This window comes from Callorhinus ursinus, unplaced genomic scaffold (genome assembly GCF_003265705.2).
Source record: "Callorhinus ursinus isolate GAN/ISIS: 27379988/994484 unplaced genomic scaffold, GSC_fseal_2.0 scaffold18, whole genome shotgun sequence".
In the NCBI taxonomy this organism is placed as follows: domain Eukaryota; kingdom Metazoa; phylum Chordata; class Mammalia; order Carnivora; family Otariidae; genus Callorhinus; species Callorhinus ursinus.
This window is the reverse complement of record NW_027397080.1, coordinates 18,772,523-18,791,556: the sequence shown is the minus strand read 5'-3', so window position 1 is coordinate 18,791,556 and position 19,034 is coordinate 18,772,523. Positions and strand designations below refer to the sequence as shown.

Sequence of the window (19,034 nt, the reverse complement as noted above, 5' to 3'; positions counted from 1 at the left end):
ACCATTAACATCACACACTTTAATGGTGTGAGGACTAAACCAGATGATCCATGTAAGGAGCTTAGAATAGCCTCGATGCACACAAACTACCTAATGAGTATTATTATGATCATTACTGGTATAACTGCTATTACCATCAGGGAGTTTTGGGGTCTAGAGGGCAACGGACAGTTGAATCTCCTGTAAGATGTCCCTAAATGAAGCACCTTAAAATGTAACTACTTTCATATGATTCATACTATTTTTGCAAGGCAAAAACATCCCATCAATTCACAAAGGAGTAAATGAGTGTAGGTGGGAGTAGTCCTGGGGAGACGTTTGCCAGGAGCAAGGGGTCCCCGGAAGGAAAAACTTAACAACCACCCTTCAGAAAACCAATTAATCATGTTAGGGGAAGTTGGGCCCATTTCTGTCATTTTTGTTGGTCTGGCACATACCCGTGCACATGGAACAGGCCTCCCGACATGGAGTGTTTCCCCAGTGATAACAGCTCCAGACCGTGGTCCTGGCAGGAAGCCGACTACTGGCAGGACGTGTGTCTTCATGGAGACCTAGAGAGGATCACTCTTGGGACAGGGTCCCGTGTGTCAGCCTGCTCCTTGCCAGGTTGGGGAGACCTCCAGAGCCCTGCTGATGTAGCTCAGAACAGTTCTGAAGGGAAATGCAGGGTAGATCGAATCTCCGTCAGCAGGATGGGAATAATTCTACTTTTACTTAACTAAAAGTAGTGGTTCTCAACCAGACGATTCTGCCCCCTAGAGAAGGTTGCCAGATTTTGAAAATAAAATACAGAACACCCGGTTAAATTTGAATTTAAGGGAAGTAGTGTTTGTTTAGTATAAGGACGTGCCATGCAATAGTTGAGACATCCCAAAAATTATTCATTATTTTTCAGAAATTCTGATTTAAATAGGTATCCGGTACCTTATCTGGCCACTTTACTGTCAGGGGACATTTGACAGCGTTTGGACACTATTGCTTGTCACACCTGGTGGGGAGGAAGAAGCAGTATTAATGATACCTAGTGAGTGGAGGCCAGAGATGCTACTAAATGTTGTACAGGGCACAGGAGAGTCCCCACAGCAAAGGGTTATCCAGACAAGGTTAAAAAACCATGGATTAAAGCATCATCACAGGACTCCCTAGGACGGAGACAAAAAACAAGTTATTCCATAATGGATTCCCACCCCACCCCCTTTTTCTTTCCTTCCAGGCTTTCTTCCTGTGAATATTTGGACACAGTTTTGTTCTTGTTTTTATTCAGTAAACCTTTTTGTAAGAGCATTACATACATTCAAAAAAATGCACAAATCATAGTGCACAGCTGGATGAATTTTCACAAAATGAACATACTTGGGTAACCAGCCCGCAGGTCAAGAAGCAGACCACCTCTAGGGTCCCAGGCGTCCCAGCGCCCCTTGCCACACTGTCCCCCACCTGGTCAAGGGAATCGCTGTTCTGACTTCTCCTATCAGACATTAGTTCTGCCTGGTTTTGAGCTTTATAGAAATGGAACCATACCGTACACACCCTTTTATATCTGGCTTCTTTTACTCAACATTATGTTTGTATGCACATACTTTAATGGTTGCAACATAATGTGTATATGTGGGTGTGTACATAATATCATATTCTCTTTTCCACAAATCATTCAAACTATAGGGTAATATTTCATGAGGTAGGCATGCCATACCTTATTGAACCATTCCCGTGTTTAGAATATAAATAACATTGTAACTAACATCTTCATTCATACAGCATTTTCTGTATTTAGGATTATTCCCTAAGATAAACACCCCAGAATCAAATAGATTGGCTTAAAGTATGACCCCCCCCCCGGCATATGGTTTTTTTGTATTTTCAATTTCAATTCCCACAAGGACGTTGATTTTGAAGGTGGAATTAGAGGTGGCCAAGGAGATCGAGTGCTGATATTGAAATTAGAACCTGAGATATTAAGCCACAAAGACATTCATTATAGCCTTGTTTTTCATAGTATAAAATTGAAAACAACATAAATATCCTCAACATGGAATTGGTAAACAAATTATGTCACATCCAAACAATGGGGGACTACATAGCCATCAAAGTCATGAAAAACAATGTAATTACATGGAAAGATGATTGGGATATGGTTGTAAAACTGTATGGAACATGGTTCCATTTTTATCAAATACGTATTTTACACTTCTATGACTATTTCCTTAAGGTGGATTTTCAGACATAGGATTAATAAATTACTCAAAAATGTTGAGTAGATAGGTATTTAATACGCATACGTGCGTATACATGATGACATTGGTGAAAGTATGTATGTGTAGATGATCAGTGGTTCCTGGGGCAATGAGTTCCTTTTTTTTTGCTCGTATTTGTATTTTCAAAATTAGCTACAAAATTACATGTTACTTTGTATCATCACAAAGAGGCAAGGGCCTTTTGCTTGCCTGTTTCACAAAGGAAGTTGGACGCTGTGTTAGGACTGATTAACAACAGGATGGCCTGAGACAGGATTTGGGCAGGTGATGTGCTGAGGACACCACCCTCCAAGCCCCGCTGTGGGGAGGGGTGCCCCGCCATTCTGGATATGTCTCTGTCCTGGGGTCAGTAGGCAGGGTGCCAGGACAGCACGTCCTCTCCGCACCCGATCCAGTGAGGATGGGAAGTGCCGGGTGGAGGTCCCCCTCCCAGTCTCTGGATGCTTCCCTTCATTTCAGTTTACACGTTTGCCATTCCCACGCCTCTCCTCGTAGGTTCTGGAGCCATTGTTGCAGCCATTGTGGTAGTTGTCATCATCATCTTCACCGTGGTTCTGATCCTGCTGAAGATGTACAACAGGTATGGGATGCCCTGGGCTCTGAGGCTCTTGTCCCTTCGTTGATATCTGAATGAATGCCAACTAACTCTTGTGGGTGCCAGCCACGTGCCCCGCAGGACCCATGAGGCTGTCGTCCAACGCTCGAACCCTTTGTGGGTCCTTTTTTGACATCTGTTCTCCTGTAGGAACTTCATGGTAACCAAATATTTTTGTACCTGCAGAGGTAGTTGTTAAATATAGTAATCATCATGACAATGCTAATGGCCTTGAGCACTGCGGTAAGGTAACATACAGTCATAAAGGAATATGTTCCAATCCTTTAATCTCAGGGAGTCTGCTAGGTTGTGTCGAGCAGACCACGTGAGTATTTGGGGTGACAAATACTGGAATGCCTGTACCCCCAGCTCCACTTTCCGGGACCAAATAGGAGGAAATAATATCATGTGATTGCATAAAGAATAAATGTTGTGTTACCACCTCTAAGTCACAACTGTACTAGAAAGTTATTCTTCCCAGGCAAGAAATCAAAATAGACTATAAACACAACCACATCATAGAAGACTTGGAAGCCATTAAAAAAAAAAAGATATTGTAGAAGTGTGTTTATTGATGAGGAAAGCTGTTTACAATGTATCGGCAAAGTTTACAAAGAGGATATGTACATTATAATTATACACGTGGTTACACACACACACAACCAAGGAAGATTCAAATGCTACATGGCAAGGTGTTAACAACCAGTGTGTCTGCATGATGGAATTGCTAGTTGCTTGGTTGGTTTTTACAGGGGGACCCCTGTATGTCTTTATTTTGAGGAGGTGCAAACATGCATTGTTTTTATAATAATGTTAATGTTACTTATAAAACATGTATGTTTCATATTATATATGTATCTAAAATGTATATATAACGTACACATATATTATATACATATACTGATCTCTTACTATGTGCCAGGCATCAATTTAAGCTCCTGGTATGTGTTAACTCATTTAATCCTCGCTACAACCCCACCAGGTGGGTAATTCTATATCCCCCAATTTTGTAGGAGTGAAACACGCACTGGGAAATAAACCAACAAGCCCAAGTTTACTCAGCCTCGGTGGCAGAGCTGGGATTTAAACCCAGTACATGTGGTTTCAAAGAAAATACTCCCACCACTATGTGTAATAATAATAACAGCACTTAATAAGTTATTTTTACAATTCTGAGGGTATTACCATTTGGATCCGTCCCAGACCAGGAAGTGGCGTCCAACCATAGTGTCTGCCCTTCATTCCTGTCCATCGTTGCCAGAGCTCTGAGCCCCTTTCCTAGGTTGTAATTTGGATGGAGACTACCCACGCCACCCTGTTTACAATGATGCCTGGGCTGCAACTGAGAGACCAGAGCTCGGTGTTTGGTCTCTCAAAGGGAGGCAAGTTATTTAACCTCTCTGTGCCTCCATTTTGTCATCTTTAAAATGGAAGGCTCTCCAAGTGGGACAACTGAGTGATGGTTGCATGGAGAATACCCTTGTTTTGAGGAGTATTTAGGGGTGAAGTGGCATGACATCTGCAACTGACTCAGATAGTTCAGGATTTAAAAAAACACTCTGTGTATATGTATGTGCGTAGATGTACACGTGTGTAAATGAAGAGAGAGAGAAAGAGGCAAATGTGGCAGACTGCTGGTAATCAGTGAATTGTTCCACGAGGGGTGCTCAGGTACTAATTTTACTATTTGTGCAACTTTTCTGAGCATTTGAAATTTAAAAATATATATATATATTATGTTAGGTCAACAAGATGAAATTTCATGTAGTTGTTAAAATTAATGATTGTTATAGTCATTGAATTTTCTGGCATATGAAATGAAAGATTGGATATACATTTTAAGTCCATTCTCTTCTCAACTATGCAAAAAGTTCTTAAATATTTCTAGCAATCAACTTGGCAAGTATAATGAAACTGCAAAATTTAATTCACACTACAACTTTGAACAGAAAAAAAAATTCATAGTATCTTCATTTTGTCTTTAATATAATCACCTGACACTTTACTCATTCATTAGCAGGAAAAATAAAATAAAATTAAATATCTAACCTAAGTTACACAAAAAAATGGAAGGGTCAGGCTAGCTGATGTCTAAGATTCCTTCCAGTTGTAAAATTCTGTGGGTGGCAATCAAGCAACGTTATTTAATGATGATCTACGTTAATCTCCTTGCCAGAGCCAAAAACATAAGGTATAGAAGGTGGAAGACTCAAGCATGCATGCGTATCTCATTCCAGGAAAATGAGGACCAGGCGGGAACTGGAGCCCAAGGGGCCCAAGCCAGCCTCCCCTTCTACCTTGGGCCCGAACAGCAACAGCAATCAACACCCTGCAACCGTGACCTTCAGCCCCGCTGACGTCCACGTGGAGACTCGGTGACCTCCCCCCCCCAACCTTGGTGCTATCTTGGCCACCGTCCAAAGAGCCTTCTCCAGTCAAGACCCAGAAGCGCATATCTCCTCTGGCAGCTTCACTACGAGTTCCTTCCGGTTGGGTCAACAAGGGGCATCTCATGCAAGTCTGGATGCTTCAGGCAACCCCCAACCCTGCCCTGCCCCGCCCCACCCTAGCTGTGTCCATGTCCCTGCTGCCACCCTTCCAAAAAGCTGTGGGACATTGTTTGTGCTCTGATGAGGTAGAGCTATGCCGGCAATCCACTGAAGTGAGTGTGGCTCTCTCCCCCAAACACAATTGCTAGACAGACAACCCAGGAGTCTTCTGGTCAGGAGTCAGGGGTCAGAGCATGCTCCCGAGAGTATCACCACTGAGGTCCTATAGGAATCAGTGCTATAGCCACAGTTTTGCAGAGCAAAATATTCAATGCCGTTCATCAGGCACAGGGGAACTAACTTGGGCTAACTAACCAAAAAACCAACCTGTTAATTTATAACTTGTTCCTGTACTAGATGACCACTAGCTAGCTCATGACAACCGGTCAGCAGATTTCTCCGTCTTTAAGAAAGGTAATGGGAAAGACAATTCTTCTCGAAAGGTTTCTCCTTCATTAGCAAAGAGTCAGAGGAGAAGGAATAGGGTGACCTTGAGGAATGATGGCCTCTACGGCAAAAGCTTATTGCGGTGTCCTCGGGCCTTGAACGAGCCAGGAGCGGGTCAGATGTGACCAGGTCAAGGTGTGACCTGGTCAGAGCCTGTCCTCTCCCTTTGGGGCTGGATTAAGCCTAACTCAGTCTCATTTCTTAGCTTCCCTCTGTTTGGATTCTGAGCAATCCCCTCTCTCCAGGTCACACCTTCCCTCCAAGGACCAGTATTAGAGACTGATAAGATTACAACCCTGTTTGTGTTACCTGTGTCCTTCCCGGTGACCTTGCAGAGATTCAGGGCACATTTAAAGCACCAGGTTTGCAAACCATTTCTCTGTACGGAGCTGATCTCTTTATCTCCTTAGCCCGGAGAACAATCTATTGAGAGAGAAAAGCATTTTGAAATTAAGAAGGCTTGCCTTCCAAGCCCTACCTCCTGGTCGTGTGGCCTTGGAAGAGTCACGTGAGCACTCCATATTGGGTTTGCTAACCATAAGACTCCCAGACTTACTTTAATTAGTCAAGGACTTGGTAGGTAGAGGAGCTCGGGTGGTACCTGGCACTCAGCAAATGCTTAATAAATGAGAGCCAGCATTATTGTTACGGTATTTCTTCAATTGCAAGACATATTTGTTCACATGTTGATGATTCCGAAATCAGAATTTGTCTTAAAATTTTTTTTCTCTCGGGGGCGCCTGGGTGGCTCAGGTCATGATCCCAGGGTCCTGGGATCGAGCCCCAGGTCCGGCTCCCTGCTCAGCAGAGAGCCTGCTTCTCCCTCTCCCTCTGCCTGCCACTCTGCCTACTTGTGCTCTCTCTCTCTCTCTCTGTCAAATAAATAAATAAAATCTTTAAAAAAAAAATTTTTTTTTCTCTCTCCAAAAGCTGTTATGTACCTTACAATTGAAGGTATCTTGGAAACAAGGTAATAAATCTTTACTCTGTTGCAGAAAGTGACACACTCTGACCTTTAACCTCAAATTCTAGGGGTCCCTTCTTCTTGGAGGCAGAAATCTCTTCTGAGGGGAAATTGAGGGCCAGGAAGATAAGAAAGCTGGCCCAGGGTCACAGAGCCACGTCATCCCACTATAAAAATGCTCGCTTGGATATGTCTGGAAAAATACTGGCAAATTCTTCCTACCCAAACATCTCTTCTCCCTCCTGTGTTTAAATATCCACCATGTACCAGGTACTTGGCAAGATGCTTTCACATGAATAATCTCATCAGATATTTTTCCCAATAACCCTGGGAGGAATTACTTGTTCTGTTTGCAGGTGAGAATTGCAAATTCCAAGAGAAAGGTACATGTCCACAGTCACACAACCAGTTAAGTTGCAAAGATAAGACACAAACCCACATTTTTGACTCCAAAGTCCCACTCTCCATTGTACCACATTCTTCCCTAACATCTTGGCTCAAAGAACATGGATTCTTTTATGGGCCGAACAGCAGGAGGACAGGCTTGTCCATGTGTCTGAGCAGAGGTCAGGAGTCTGGCTTCCAAACCGACAGTAGGGGCAAAGCCACTTCGGTAGCCTCCTTTGGGCTCCCAGGATTGGAGCCAAAGGACCCCTTTCTGAGCCCATCAAAGCTCTAAGGATTCCTGTTTCATTTCCCATAACCCTTATGCCCAGGGAGCAAGGGATAGAATGCCATCCAACCAGGGAAAGCTATTTCCTGACGGACTCAAGCCCCAAATAGATATGTTTCCCAAAAGGGTTCTGCTTTAAAAAAAAAAAAAATTTTTTTTTTTTTGTTTTTGTTTGGAATGTTCCAGCCCTAAAACCAAACTCTTCTGCCCATACTGGAATCTTCCTGGAATTACTAGAGGAATTATCCCTTGTTATATGTGCTTTTGCTAAATGAAAGCTTGGAAGTGGAAGGGGGGAGAGGCAAAGAGGTAAGGGGAGGCCAAGAAGGGGGTTTTAGTGTTTTGTTTTTTAGCTAAAGAAGATAATAAGCATCCTTTAAGGGCTCCTATGTGCAAGTTGAGGTGCTACTAAACACATTGTCATGGTCCCCACTCTCAAGGAATCTGCCGCCGGTCTCCTGGGACAGGGGTCTTGCAACACGGTGGAGGATTTCATTTCTGACAGGAGCCTTTCCTAACTGAGCAGATGCCACCTTATTTGGCCACTGATTCAATAAAAGATATTAAACATCTAAAGAAAAATGTCTAAAAACAAAGAGACTTAAATCAAACATTCATTGAGTTGACTTCAGTTTTTTGTTTTTGTTTTTTTATATGAGAGAGAGAGAATGCGAGACAGAGAGCAGGAGAGGGAAGAGGGTCCGAGGGAGAAGCAGACCCCCCGCTGAGCAGGGAGCCCGATGTGGGACTCGATCCCTGGATTCCGGGATCACGACCTGAGTCGAAGGCAGTCGCTTAACCAACTGAGCCACCCAGGCGCCCAAACTGAGCTCACTTGTGTAACCAGTATGAAGATGAAGAAAGAGCATTAGCAGCATCCGAGAAGCTCCTTTCCTCCCCCTTCCCTCCTCATGTCCCACAAAAGGTAACCAGCGTCCTGACTTCTACCTCCCTAGAACACTTTTATCTGGAAGTAGAATCGCAGTGTAAACTCTTTTGCTTCTGGCTTCTGTCGCACAGCATGGCGTTTGTAATATTTGTTCATATTGTCACATGTAGTTGAAGATCGTTCACGCTCATTGTGGTCATCTTCATCACGTGATGCATTTTGTTTATCCACTCTACTGTTTGATGCACGTGGAAGTTGTTCCCAGTTTGGGTCTGTAACAAGTAGGACTGCTAAGAACAGTTCGGTGCCTCGGTTGGTTGGGCGACTGCCTTCGGCTCGGGTCATGAATCTGGAGTCTGGGGATCGAGTCCTGCATCGGGCTCCCTGCTCAGCGGGGAGTCTGCTTCTCCCTCTGACCCTCCCCGCTCTCATGCTCTCTCTCTCTCTCAAATAAATAGATAAAAATCTTAAAAAAAAAAAGTTTGGTGGTCATGTACATATTTCTGTGGGGAATATTACCAGTTGAGGAATATACAGAGTATATGGATATAGGCCTCCGTCAGCAGTGCCAAATAGTTGCACCAGCTTACATCCCCCACCCCCCCAGTAGCGTAAGGGAGTTCATCTTGCTCCACATTTCTTCGCTAACACTAGGGTATTTTCAGAATCCTGCATTTCAGTCATTCTGATGTGCCCATAGTGATCTCTCATGATGGTTTTAATTGAATTCCCTGATGATTGGTGGAACTGGTCCCTTTCTCATATGTTTTTTGTTTTGTTTTTAACGATTTTATTTATTTGAGAAAGAGAACATGAGCGGGTGGGGGGGAGGGGCAGAGGGAGAGGGAGAAGCCGACTCCCCCCCGCTGAGAAGGGAGCCGTACACGGGGCTCCATCCCAGGACCCTGAGATCATGACCTGATCCAAAGGCAGACACTTAACCGACTGAGCCACCCAGGTGCCCCCCCCCTTTTGTATGATTATTGGCCCTTTATTTTATCTTTTGTAAAGTTACTTTTCCATTTGTCCCTTTTTTTGGTTTTGGTTGTCTTCCTTTTTCATTATTGACTTGTAGGAGTTTTATATACATTCTGGATATGTCTTTTGTCTTTGTTATGCTGTGGCTTACCTTTATTTTAATAACAACTTTATTGAGATATAATTTACATGACATCAGGTTTACCCTTTAAAAATATACAAGTCAGTGGTTGTTAGTACAGGCATGGATCTGTGCCTCCATCACCACTAATCAAATTCCAGAACATTTTCATCACCCCCAAAAGAAACTCCATACCCATTAGCAGATACTTCCCATAGCCATCCCCCTCCCCAGACCCTGGCAACCACTAATTTACATTTTGCCTATGGATTTTCCTATTCTGGACATTTCATATTAATGGAGTCAGACAATATGTGGCCTTTTATGACTAGTCCCTTTCACTTAGCGTAATGTTTTCAAGGTTCATCTATGTTGTAGCCTGAAATAGTACTCCCTTCCTTCTTGGGGATGAATATTATGCCATTATATGGCTATACCATGGTATGTTTATCTAGCTGATGGACGTTTGGATTGTTTCTACTTTTTTTTGCTATTATGAATAATACTGTGGTGAACATTCATGTACAAGTTTGGTGTAGGCATACGTTTCCGTTCTCTTGGGCATGTACCTTAGCAATGGAATCACTGCATTATATGATAACTCTGTGTAATCCGTTTTGTTTTTTTTTTTAATTTATTTATTTGTCAGAGAGAGAGAGCACAAGCAGGGGAAGCTGCAGGCAGAGGGAGAAGTAGGCTCCCCACTGAACAAGGAGCCCAATGTGGGACTTGATCCCAGGACCCCAGGATCATGACCTGAGCCAAAGGCAGCCACTTAACCCACTGAGCCACCCAGGCATCCCTAACTCTGTGTAATCTTTTGAGAAAATGCCAAACTGTTTTCTGAAGTGGCTGGACCATTTTACATTTCCACCAGCAATATATGAGGGTTCCAACAGCTCCACATCCTTGCTAACATTTTATTGTCCATCTTTTTTATCACAGCCATATTCATGGTTATATAATGGTATCTCATGATGATTTCAGTTTGAATTTGCCTAGCGACTAATGATGTTGACGATCTTTGCATATGCAGATTGGCCATTTTATATCACTTTTGAAGAAATGCCAACTCAAATCCTTTGCCTATTTTTAAATTGGGTTATTTGGGTTCTTTTAAACTGTTATTACTGTTGACTTGTAAGAATTCTTCATATATTCTGGTTACAAGTCCCTTATCAGATATATGATCTGCAAACGTTTTCTCCCATTCTGTGGTTTGCCTTTTTACTTTCATTCACTTTCACATTTGCAGCTCAAAGTTTTTCATTTTGATGAAATTCGGTTTATTTTTTTTCTTTTGTCACTTGTGCTTTTGGTATCATATTTAAGAAACCATTGCCTAATCCAAGATCATGAATATTTACTCATATGTTTTCTTGTAAGAGTTTTATAGTTTTAGCTCTTACATTTACATATATGACCCAGTTTGAAGTAATTTTTGTACATGGTGTGCGATAGGGAACCAGTTTCATCTTTTGCATGTGGAGATCCTATTGTCCCAGCATCATTTGTTGAAAAGACTATTTTAACCCCATTGAATTGTCTTGGTACCCTTATCAAAAATTAATTGACCATAAATACAAGGATTTATTTCCAGACTCTGAATTCTAGTTCATTGATCTATATTTCTATTCTTATGCCACACTGTCTTGATATGTAGCGAGTTTTGGAATCTGGACATGTGAGTCCTCCAACTTTGTCCAGTCTTCTTTCTTTCTTCTTCTTCTTCTTCTTTTTTTTTTTTCTCTTGCTCAAAATATTTTGGCTATTCTGGGTCCCTTACATCTCTACATGAATTTTAGTACAAGCTTGTCACTTTTTCAAAAATGGCAGCTGAGATTTTGATAGGGACTACATTGTACTTATAGATCATTTTGGGGAGTATTGCTATCTTAATAATATTAAGTCTTCTGATCCATGAACATGGAATGCCCTTCCATTTATTTTGGTCTTCCTTAATTTTTTTCAGTGAAATTTTGTAGTTTGCATTATTTAAGTCTTACACTCTTTTTAAAAAATTTATTCCTAAGTATTTTATTCTTTTTGATGCTATTATAAATAAAATTGTTTTCTTAATTTCCTTTTTAGGTTATAAATTCCTAGTGTGATTTTTGTGTGTTGACTGCATATCCTGCAACTTTGCTGGATTTGTTAGCTCTGATAGTTTTTGTGTAAGATCTTTAGGGTTTCTACATATAAAATCATGTCATGTGACTAAGAGACCATTTCACCTCTTCCTTTACAATTTGGATGCTTTTTATCTCTTGTTCTTGCCTAACTGCTCTGGTTAGAACTTCCAGTACTATTTTGAATATAAATGTTAGGAGCAGACCTCTTTGTCTTCTTCCTGATCTCAGGGGAAAAATAACCAGCCTTTCACCACTAAGTATCATGTTAGCTGCGTCAATAGCTGGCCCTTGTTAGGTTGAGGAAATTTAGCTGTATTCCTAGTTTAAGTGTTCTTATCAAGAAAGGGAGTTGAATTTTGTCAAATGATTTTCTGCGTCTATAAGATGATCATATTGTTTTTGTACTTTATTAATATGGTACATATACTACATTGATAGATTTTCATTTGTTAAACCAACCTCCCCTCCCATTGCTGGAATAAATTTCAGTCCTAGTATAAGATCCTTTTTATATGTTGCTAGATTTTTTTTTTGTAATATTTTATTGAGGATTTTTGCATCTATACTCTAAAAGATATTTGTCTATAATTTTCTTTTCTTTTTTTTAAGATTTATTTATTATTTATTTTGAGAGAGTGAGAATGAGAGAGAGAGAGAGAGAGAGTGTACGTGAGGGGGGGAGGGTCGGAGGGAGAAGCAGACTCCCCGCTGAGCAGGGAGCCCGATGCGGGACTCGATCCCGGGACTCCAGGATCATGACCTGAGCCGAAGGCAGTCGCTTAACCAACTGAGCCACCCAGGCGCCCTTGTCTATAATTTTCTTGTGACGTCTTTGTCTGTTTTGGTATCAGAGTAATACTGGCCTCATAGAATGAGTTGGCAAGTGTTTCCTCTTTTTTTTTTTTGAAAGGGGTTGATGTTAATTCTTTAAACATTTGGTAGAGGCTGACTCCCTTAGAGGAAGACCCTGTGGCTGGGGCAGCCTCGATTGCCCGGCCGGGGATCCGAGCCAAACTGTCATTGTCAGAATGTCAGGCAAAGAATGAATTGAAATCTTTCCCTCGCGCATGGCACAGACCATCATGAAAGCTCGATTAAAAGGAGCACAGACGAGTCGAAACCTCCTGAAGAAAAAATCTGATGCCTTAACTCTTCGATTTCGACAGATCTTAAAGAAGATAATAGAGACTAAAATGTTGATGGGTGAAGTGATGAGAGAAGTTGCCTTTTCACTTGCTGAGGCCAAGTTCACAGCAGGGGATTTCAGCACAGTCATCCAAAATGTAAGTAAAGCCCAAGTGAAGATCCAAGCTAAGAAACATAACATAGCAGGTGTTACCTTGCCAGTGTTTGAACATTATCATGAAGGAACTGACAGTTATGAACTGACTGGTTTAGCCCGAGGTGGGGAGCAGTTGGCGAAATTAAAGGGGAACTACGCCAAAGCAGTGGAGTTACTGGTGGAACTAGCTTCGCTTCAGACTTCCTTTGTTACTTTGGATGAAGCCATCAAGATAACCAACAGGCGTGTCAATGCCATTGAACACATCATCATTCCCCGGATTGAACGTACCCTTGCTTCTATCATCACAGAGCTGGATGAGAGAGAGCGAGAAGAGTTCTGTAGATTAAAGAAAATACAGAAGAAAAAGATTCTCGAGGAAAAATCTGAGAAGGACGTGGAGCAATGGAGGACAGTTGGTGAGGTGATGGAGCCTGCTAATCTTCTGGCTTAAGAGAAGGATGAGGATCTTCTGCTTGAATAATCTCTCCTGCTCTGGTTCTTTCATAAGCCCTAACATGGCACCATTTTAATTCACGGTGTGTAGTTTTGGTATGTGTGGCTATTTATTTTTTGGCCTAAGAATTTCACTGGTGGTAAAATTTCCCTGGATGTTGGTTATGGGACTGCCTTTGCAAAATCCTAATTCAGCAACCATTTATCACATGAGATTTGTAGCCCCTGCCCAGGAACCTGTAGAATTTATTCAGCAGAAGCAGTACCCTGCTCCATGTACATCTGTTCAAGTGATCTGCTTACCAAGCATATTAGGAAATCCCCCTCAGGAAACGGCAGTGGCAGGGCGCCTGGGTGGCTCAGTTGGTTAAGCGACTGCCTTCGGCTCAGGTCATGATCCTGGAGTCCCGGGATCGAGTCCCGCATCGGGCTCCCTGCTCAGCAGGGAGTCTGCTTCTCCCTCCGACCCTCCCCCCTCTCATGTGCTCTCTCTCACTCTCTCTCTCAAATAAATAAATAAAATCTTTAAAAAAAAAAAAAAAGGGAAACAGCAGTGGCCTCAGGCCAGCTATGGCCATGGCCGCCTCTGTTCCCACCTGCTCCGACACTGACACCGTGACACTGTTGTCTGGGATCTCTGCGGCCATCTTGTGGAACCCTGGTACTTCTCTCCAGCTTTATGAAACCTTCACTATTTGCCTTGCATGACAGGTCTCTGTCCGGTCTGTCATGGGAGTTCTGCCAATTTTCATGTGATTATGGTATAAACAGTAAAATGATTCAAAAATAAAAAAAATAAACATTTGGTAGAATTTACCAGTGAAAAAACCTTCTGATTATTTGGGTCTGGGCTTTTCTTTGTTGAAAGATTTTTTTAAAATTACTATTACTAATTCAGTCACCTTACTTGTTGTAGATCTATCCAGATTTTATATTTCTTCTTCAGTCAGTTTTGGTAATTTGTGGCTTTTTAGGAATTTGTCCATTCCATATAGGTTAGCTAGTTTGTTGGCATACAATTTTTTGTAGTATTATAATTCTTTGTATTTCTGAAAGATCAATAATGATGTTTCCTCTTTCATTTCTGAGTTAGTAGTTTGAGTATTTCTCTTTTTTCTTGATCAGTTCAGTTAAAGGTTTGTTAATTTTATTAATTGTTATAAAGAACCAACTTTTGGTTTCATTGATTTTCTCTATTATTTCTCTATTGTGTCTGCCGTTCTAAATCTCTTAATGGTGTGTTTTAATGAAAATAACTTTTTAACCTGAATGGCAATTTACCAATGTTCTCCTTTATAATTAGTGCTTTTTGTATCCTGTTTAAGAAATCTTTGCCTTGGGGCGCCTGGGTGGCTCAGTTGGTTAAGCGACTGCCTTCGGCTCAGGTCATGATCCTGGTGTCCCGGGATCGAGTCCCGCATCGGGCTCCCTGCTCGGCGGGGAGTCTGCTTCTCCCTCTGACCCTCCCCCCTCTCATGCTCTCTCTCTCTCTCTCTCTCTCTCTCTCTCTCTATCTCATTCTCTCTCTCAAATAAATAAATAAAATCTTAAAAAAAAAGAAATCTTTGCCTACCTAAAGGTTTTGAAGATTTTTCTCCTATGTTTTCTTCCAAAAGTCTCATTATTTTACTTTTCATATTTAAATATACAATCCATCTGAAATTGATTTTGGTGTGTGTGCAAGGTGGGCTCAAGATTCCTTTCTTCCATACAGCCATCCTACTGGCCCGGAACCATTTTTTGAAAAGACCATTCTTTCCTGCAGTGTCAACTTTCTTATGAATCCAGTGACTAAATATGTGTGGTTTGGGTAGAAATTTTATAGACCAAGAATGGTGGCAAAAACAGGTCAGGTCGGGGACGGAAAAGCAAGAATAAAACTTGGGAGTCAAGGCAGACTGCTCAGTTCGCTCGCTCACATTCATGAGTGCATCCCAGGCCCTGGAGACACAGTATCCCACAGAGCGAGAGGGATATGGTCCCCGACCTCACAGAACTTATTGTGTAGCAGGGAAGACAAACAATTAAGCCAATGACTGCAGTTTAGAGCAATTATATTTGTGATAGGAGGAACTGCAGGGTTTTATATAAGCCTCTTACTGGAGGGCCTTGTTCAGTCCAGAGGTTGGTAGGTAGGGGAAAAAAGCTCCCCAGAAGAAAGAACAAATAAACTAAGAGTGAAAGATTGAATTGGAGTGAGTCAGAGGAAGAGGAAGAGAATCGTCCAAGGCAGCAGTGGGGGAGATAGGGGGCAGGGGGAGGGAAGAGAAGAGAGGCTCTAGAATGAAGGATCTTTGAATGCTTTGTTATTGTAAAGGCAGTGGGGAGCCATTGAGGGTGCTTGAGCATCGCAGTGCCAAGATCAGATCTGTGCTTTCAGGAGACTAATCCTGCTACAGTGTGCAGAATGGATTGGCGTGGGAGAGACTGGAGGCTGGGAGAACAATTTAGAGTCCGTTGCAAGAAGTAACAGGCACATCTGTTATCTGTTAGTTTTTAAATGCCTTTTCTAAAAAGCCCTCTAATTGTAAAGTTTTGTTCTTTTCCCTTTTTTAAAGTAGCTATTTGTGGGTGTGCAGTAACCCAACAAAAATGTCTCTAGGAATTGCCTCAGGCCCACTGGTTGGGAGCACACAGCAGGGGCATTGTGTCGGCTCTGTAGCCTTTGTCCCTACAACATCCACTCCCTGCACGGAACATTTCCTGGCAAAGAAGCAAACGGCTGCAGTTCAAGAGATAACTACAGTCGCAACTCTGACCGTCAGCCCTCCGTTTGGGAGAAGCAGGTAGAAACAAGACTGACCTTCAGGTCTCTAGTGAAGTGAAACCCTCTGTCTGCTGACAGCCCAGGTGGGAGCAGAGAAGGTCCCTTCCCTGCTCAAAACCTCCTCTTGAATAAATTTTGCCAGGGCCCCTGGTGCTCTTAAAAAATGCTGTGATGCCTTAATTGACCTCAAAGAAATGGAACAGCCAGGGGCGCCTGGGTGGCTCAGTTAGTTAAGTGACTGCCTTCAGCTCAGGTCATGATCCCAGGTCCTGGGATCGAGCCCCTGCATCGAGCCCCTGCATCGAGCCCCTGCATCGGGCTCTCCGCTCGGCGGGAAGCCTGCTTCTCCCTCTCCCACTCCCCTTGCTTGTGCTCCACCCCCCCCCCCCGTCAATTAAATAAATAAATAAAATCTTAAAAAAAAAAAAAGAAAGAAAGAAATGTAACAGCCAATTTATTCATTCTCTCCAGCTTTCCAGTTCTTGCCTTGGGAGGCACATGGGAGTAGAAGAGATGAAAAACAGATTAATGTATGAGTATCCACAACTTTGTGTGGGTTTTGTTTTGGTTTGGTTTGGTTTTGGTTTTTTAAAGATTTTATTTTTAAGGACTCTCTACACCCAGCATGAGGCTCGAACTCACAACCCGGAGATCAAGAGCCGCACGCTCCGCCGACTGAGACAGCCAGGCGCCCCAAGTATTCTTGACTTTGAATCGAGCAGTTTGCTCTTCATAGTAAAGATCAGAGGGGAGAAGAGGGTGATGTTTGTTTTGTTCTGTTTGGCTACTTCTCGCCTCTGGCTGGCCCCCAGAGAAATCATCCTACCAGCCTCTTTAATTCATAGCACGCTCTCATCTTTGACTACATAGAACCCACTCTTATTTCATCTTTTCCACTTCACCCTGAATCCCCACTGCCACTTTTCTTCTCTGCCACAGACACTTAATTTATTTGATTTGTCCCATATTAAAGTCAAACGAAGGTAAGCTTTCCATGGACCACATAGGCCCCTTCAGGCACTGTGCCACCTCTCTGTTTTCCTCAATAGCAAAACTCTTCCAAAGTGCCGTCTCGGGAACAGCCTTGGGAACAACGTGGCTGGGGACAGAATGGAATGGAGGAGGAGCCCATAGAAGTGGACAGGGGGCATGAGTGGAGAGAAGCAGATCCCACAGAGGTATAGAGCCAAGTGTCAAATGGAGTCACTGTCTCCGTCCCTCTGGTCAGCTGGATGGCCAGAGGTCTGGGGGCCCCCACTGGGTGGCCTCGGGGCTGCTGACCTGGGTGGCCTCGGGGCTGCTGGTGACCAGACACAGGGGTCATGGTGACCTGAACAGACACTTCCATGGCCAACGTCATAGGCACTCTTGATGGATTTCCACCAAGAACACAGCCATGCCCATGGCCATGGCCACACTCATGACATACCCATAGTTGCAACTATGGACATTCACACGAGGATTTGCACCACGGCCATAGCCATGACCACTCCTATCACAGCCCTACCGCAGAAGACGTGAACATGACCCTGAGCACAGCCATAGAAGCCATGGGGAGTCTGCCACTCCAGGCATTGAGCAGGATCTGGACACTGTGGCTCTCTGGATCTGTGCCCTAGGGTCACAGGGCCCATGTCCACAACTCCTCTTCCTTGTCCCTGAGGAGTCCACATCCCTGGAACCACACTCCCCTCCAGATCTAGTTCAGTGTTGCCTAGGGTGGATTCCCAGAAGATGCCTTCTTGCACCTTGTCCCTCCTGCCCTGGAACTTGGCTTTCACCTTATTCTCTCTGGAGCACTGTGGGAGGGCCCCGTTCTGTTGTGGGACTGTGGGTGCTCGGAGGAACTGTCACCTCTCCTGTGGTAGAGAAATTCGTGAGATAGGTAACAGGAGGATATGCACATACTCAGGGTTACACGTGGAAGTCGCGGGTTGGAAGACAGGAGCATCCTTCAAAGGAGAAGTAAAGTGCAGAGGAAAAAGAAAAAAGGAAGTGGGGTGGGGGGACGGGGAGAGGGGGTATCACCATTGCGTTCACTTCTGGAAGTGCTGGGGCTGCTGGATCAAGTTGTCATGATGGTGCCCCAAACCTCCAGCCTCTGACTCCTCCAGGTCAGGAGTGTGTCAAGGTGATGGAGGGACAACCGCCCAAAGGAGGAGTTGTGTACCAGGGAAGGGGTGACGTCGGCATGAGGACCATCCATATTGGGCACTCTTACAGGTGCTGTACCAGTGAGAATGAGGGGTCAGAGGGACTGTGTTGTTGTTTGGGGGGCAAGGGACCATGAAGAGGTTTGGAGAGAGAGGGGTGATGGAAGCGTACCCCATGTCCTCACCCCACCATCGCCCCCCGCCCCTTGTTCTCAGAGGACCGAGCTGCCCCTCACAGGCTTCTCCGAGGTCTGCCCCTGTCCCACTGGTTGGTGGCAGCTTCTGCGGAGACCGGAGCCCTGGATAGAGGGGGGAGCAGGAGGAGGGAGGATAACCATCAATTAAACATCAACCATGGGTCCTGATTTGGGAGCGACGGGGAGGAGGGGAGTTAGTGGCTAATCTCACAGCCCGATTTTGTTGTTGTTGTTTCTGTGTTTTAAATCTCTCCTTGAGGCAAGGGAGTGGCGAGTAGAAATCAGATCCACAGATCTTCTGTCCACAAAACATTTAAACAAAACAAAAAAGTGCGGTCTCTACTTGCTCTCCCACTTCTCTTACCTGGTCTCTCTGGAGCCTTCTCCGGGGAGGCCTTCAACCCATCACTGCACGAAATTATCCTTTCCACATCAGCTCCCTCCTCCCTGCACATCTCATCCACGTACAGCAGGACTGGGCATGGCCTACCCCTCCTTCCTGCCGGCCCCCTCCCCCCCGGGTTCTCTTCTGACATTAGTGACCATTCCTTCTCAGTCCCCTTTGCTGGCTCCTCA

At 43.8% G+C, this 19,034-nt stretch overlaps 1 protein-coding gene and 1 pseudogene across 3 annotated transcripts in view; both read left to right on the top strand.

The window, feature by feature from the left end:
• The window catches only part of NCMAP (non-compact myelin associated protein), a 40,875-nt gene extending 34,121 nt beyond the window's left edge, over positions 1 to 6,754 (top strand). For all 3 annotated transcript variants that reach the window (XM_025857179.2, XM_073903168.1, XM_073903167.1), the window contains 2 exons: positions 2,751 to 2,835; positions 5,088 to 6,754. In XM_025857179.2, coding sequence (XP_025712964.1) covers positions 2,751 to 2,835; positions 5,088 to 5,229 — 227 coding nt within the window. In that variant the 3' untranslated portion in view covers positions 5,230 to 6,754. The remainder of the gene's footprint in view (positions 1 to 2,750; positions 2,836 to 5,087) is intronic.
• Positions 6,755 to 12,576: 5,822 nt separating this feature from the next.
• Positions 12,577 to 13,372, top strand: LOC112812375 (V-type proton ATPase subunit D pseudogene; annotated as a pseudogene).
• Positions 13,373 to 19,034: the final 5,662 nt, after the last annotated feature.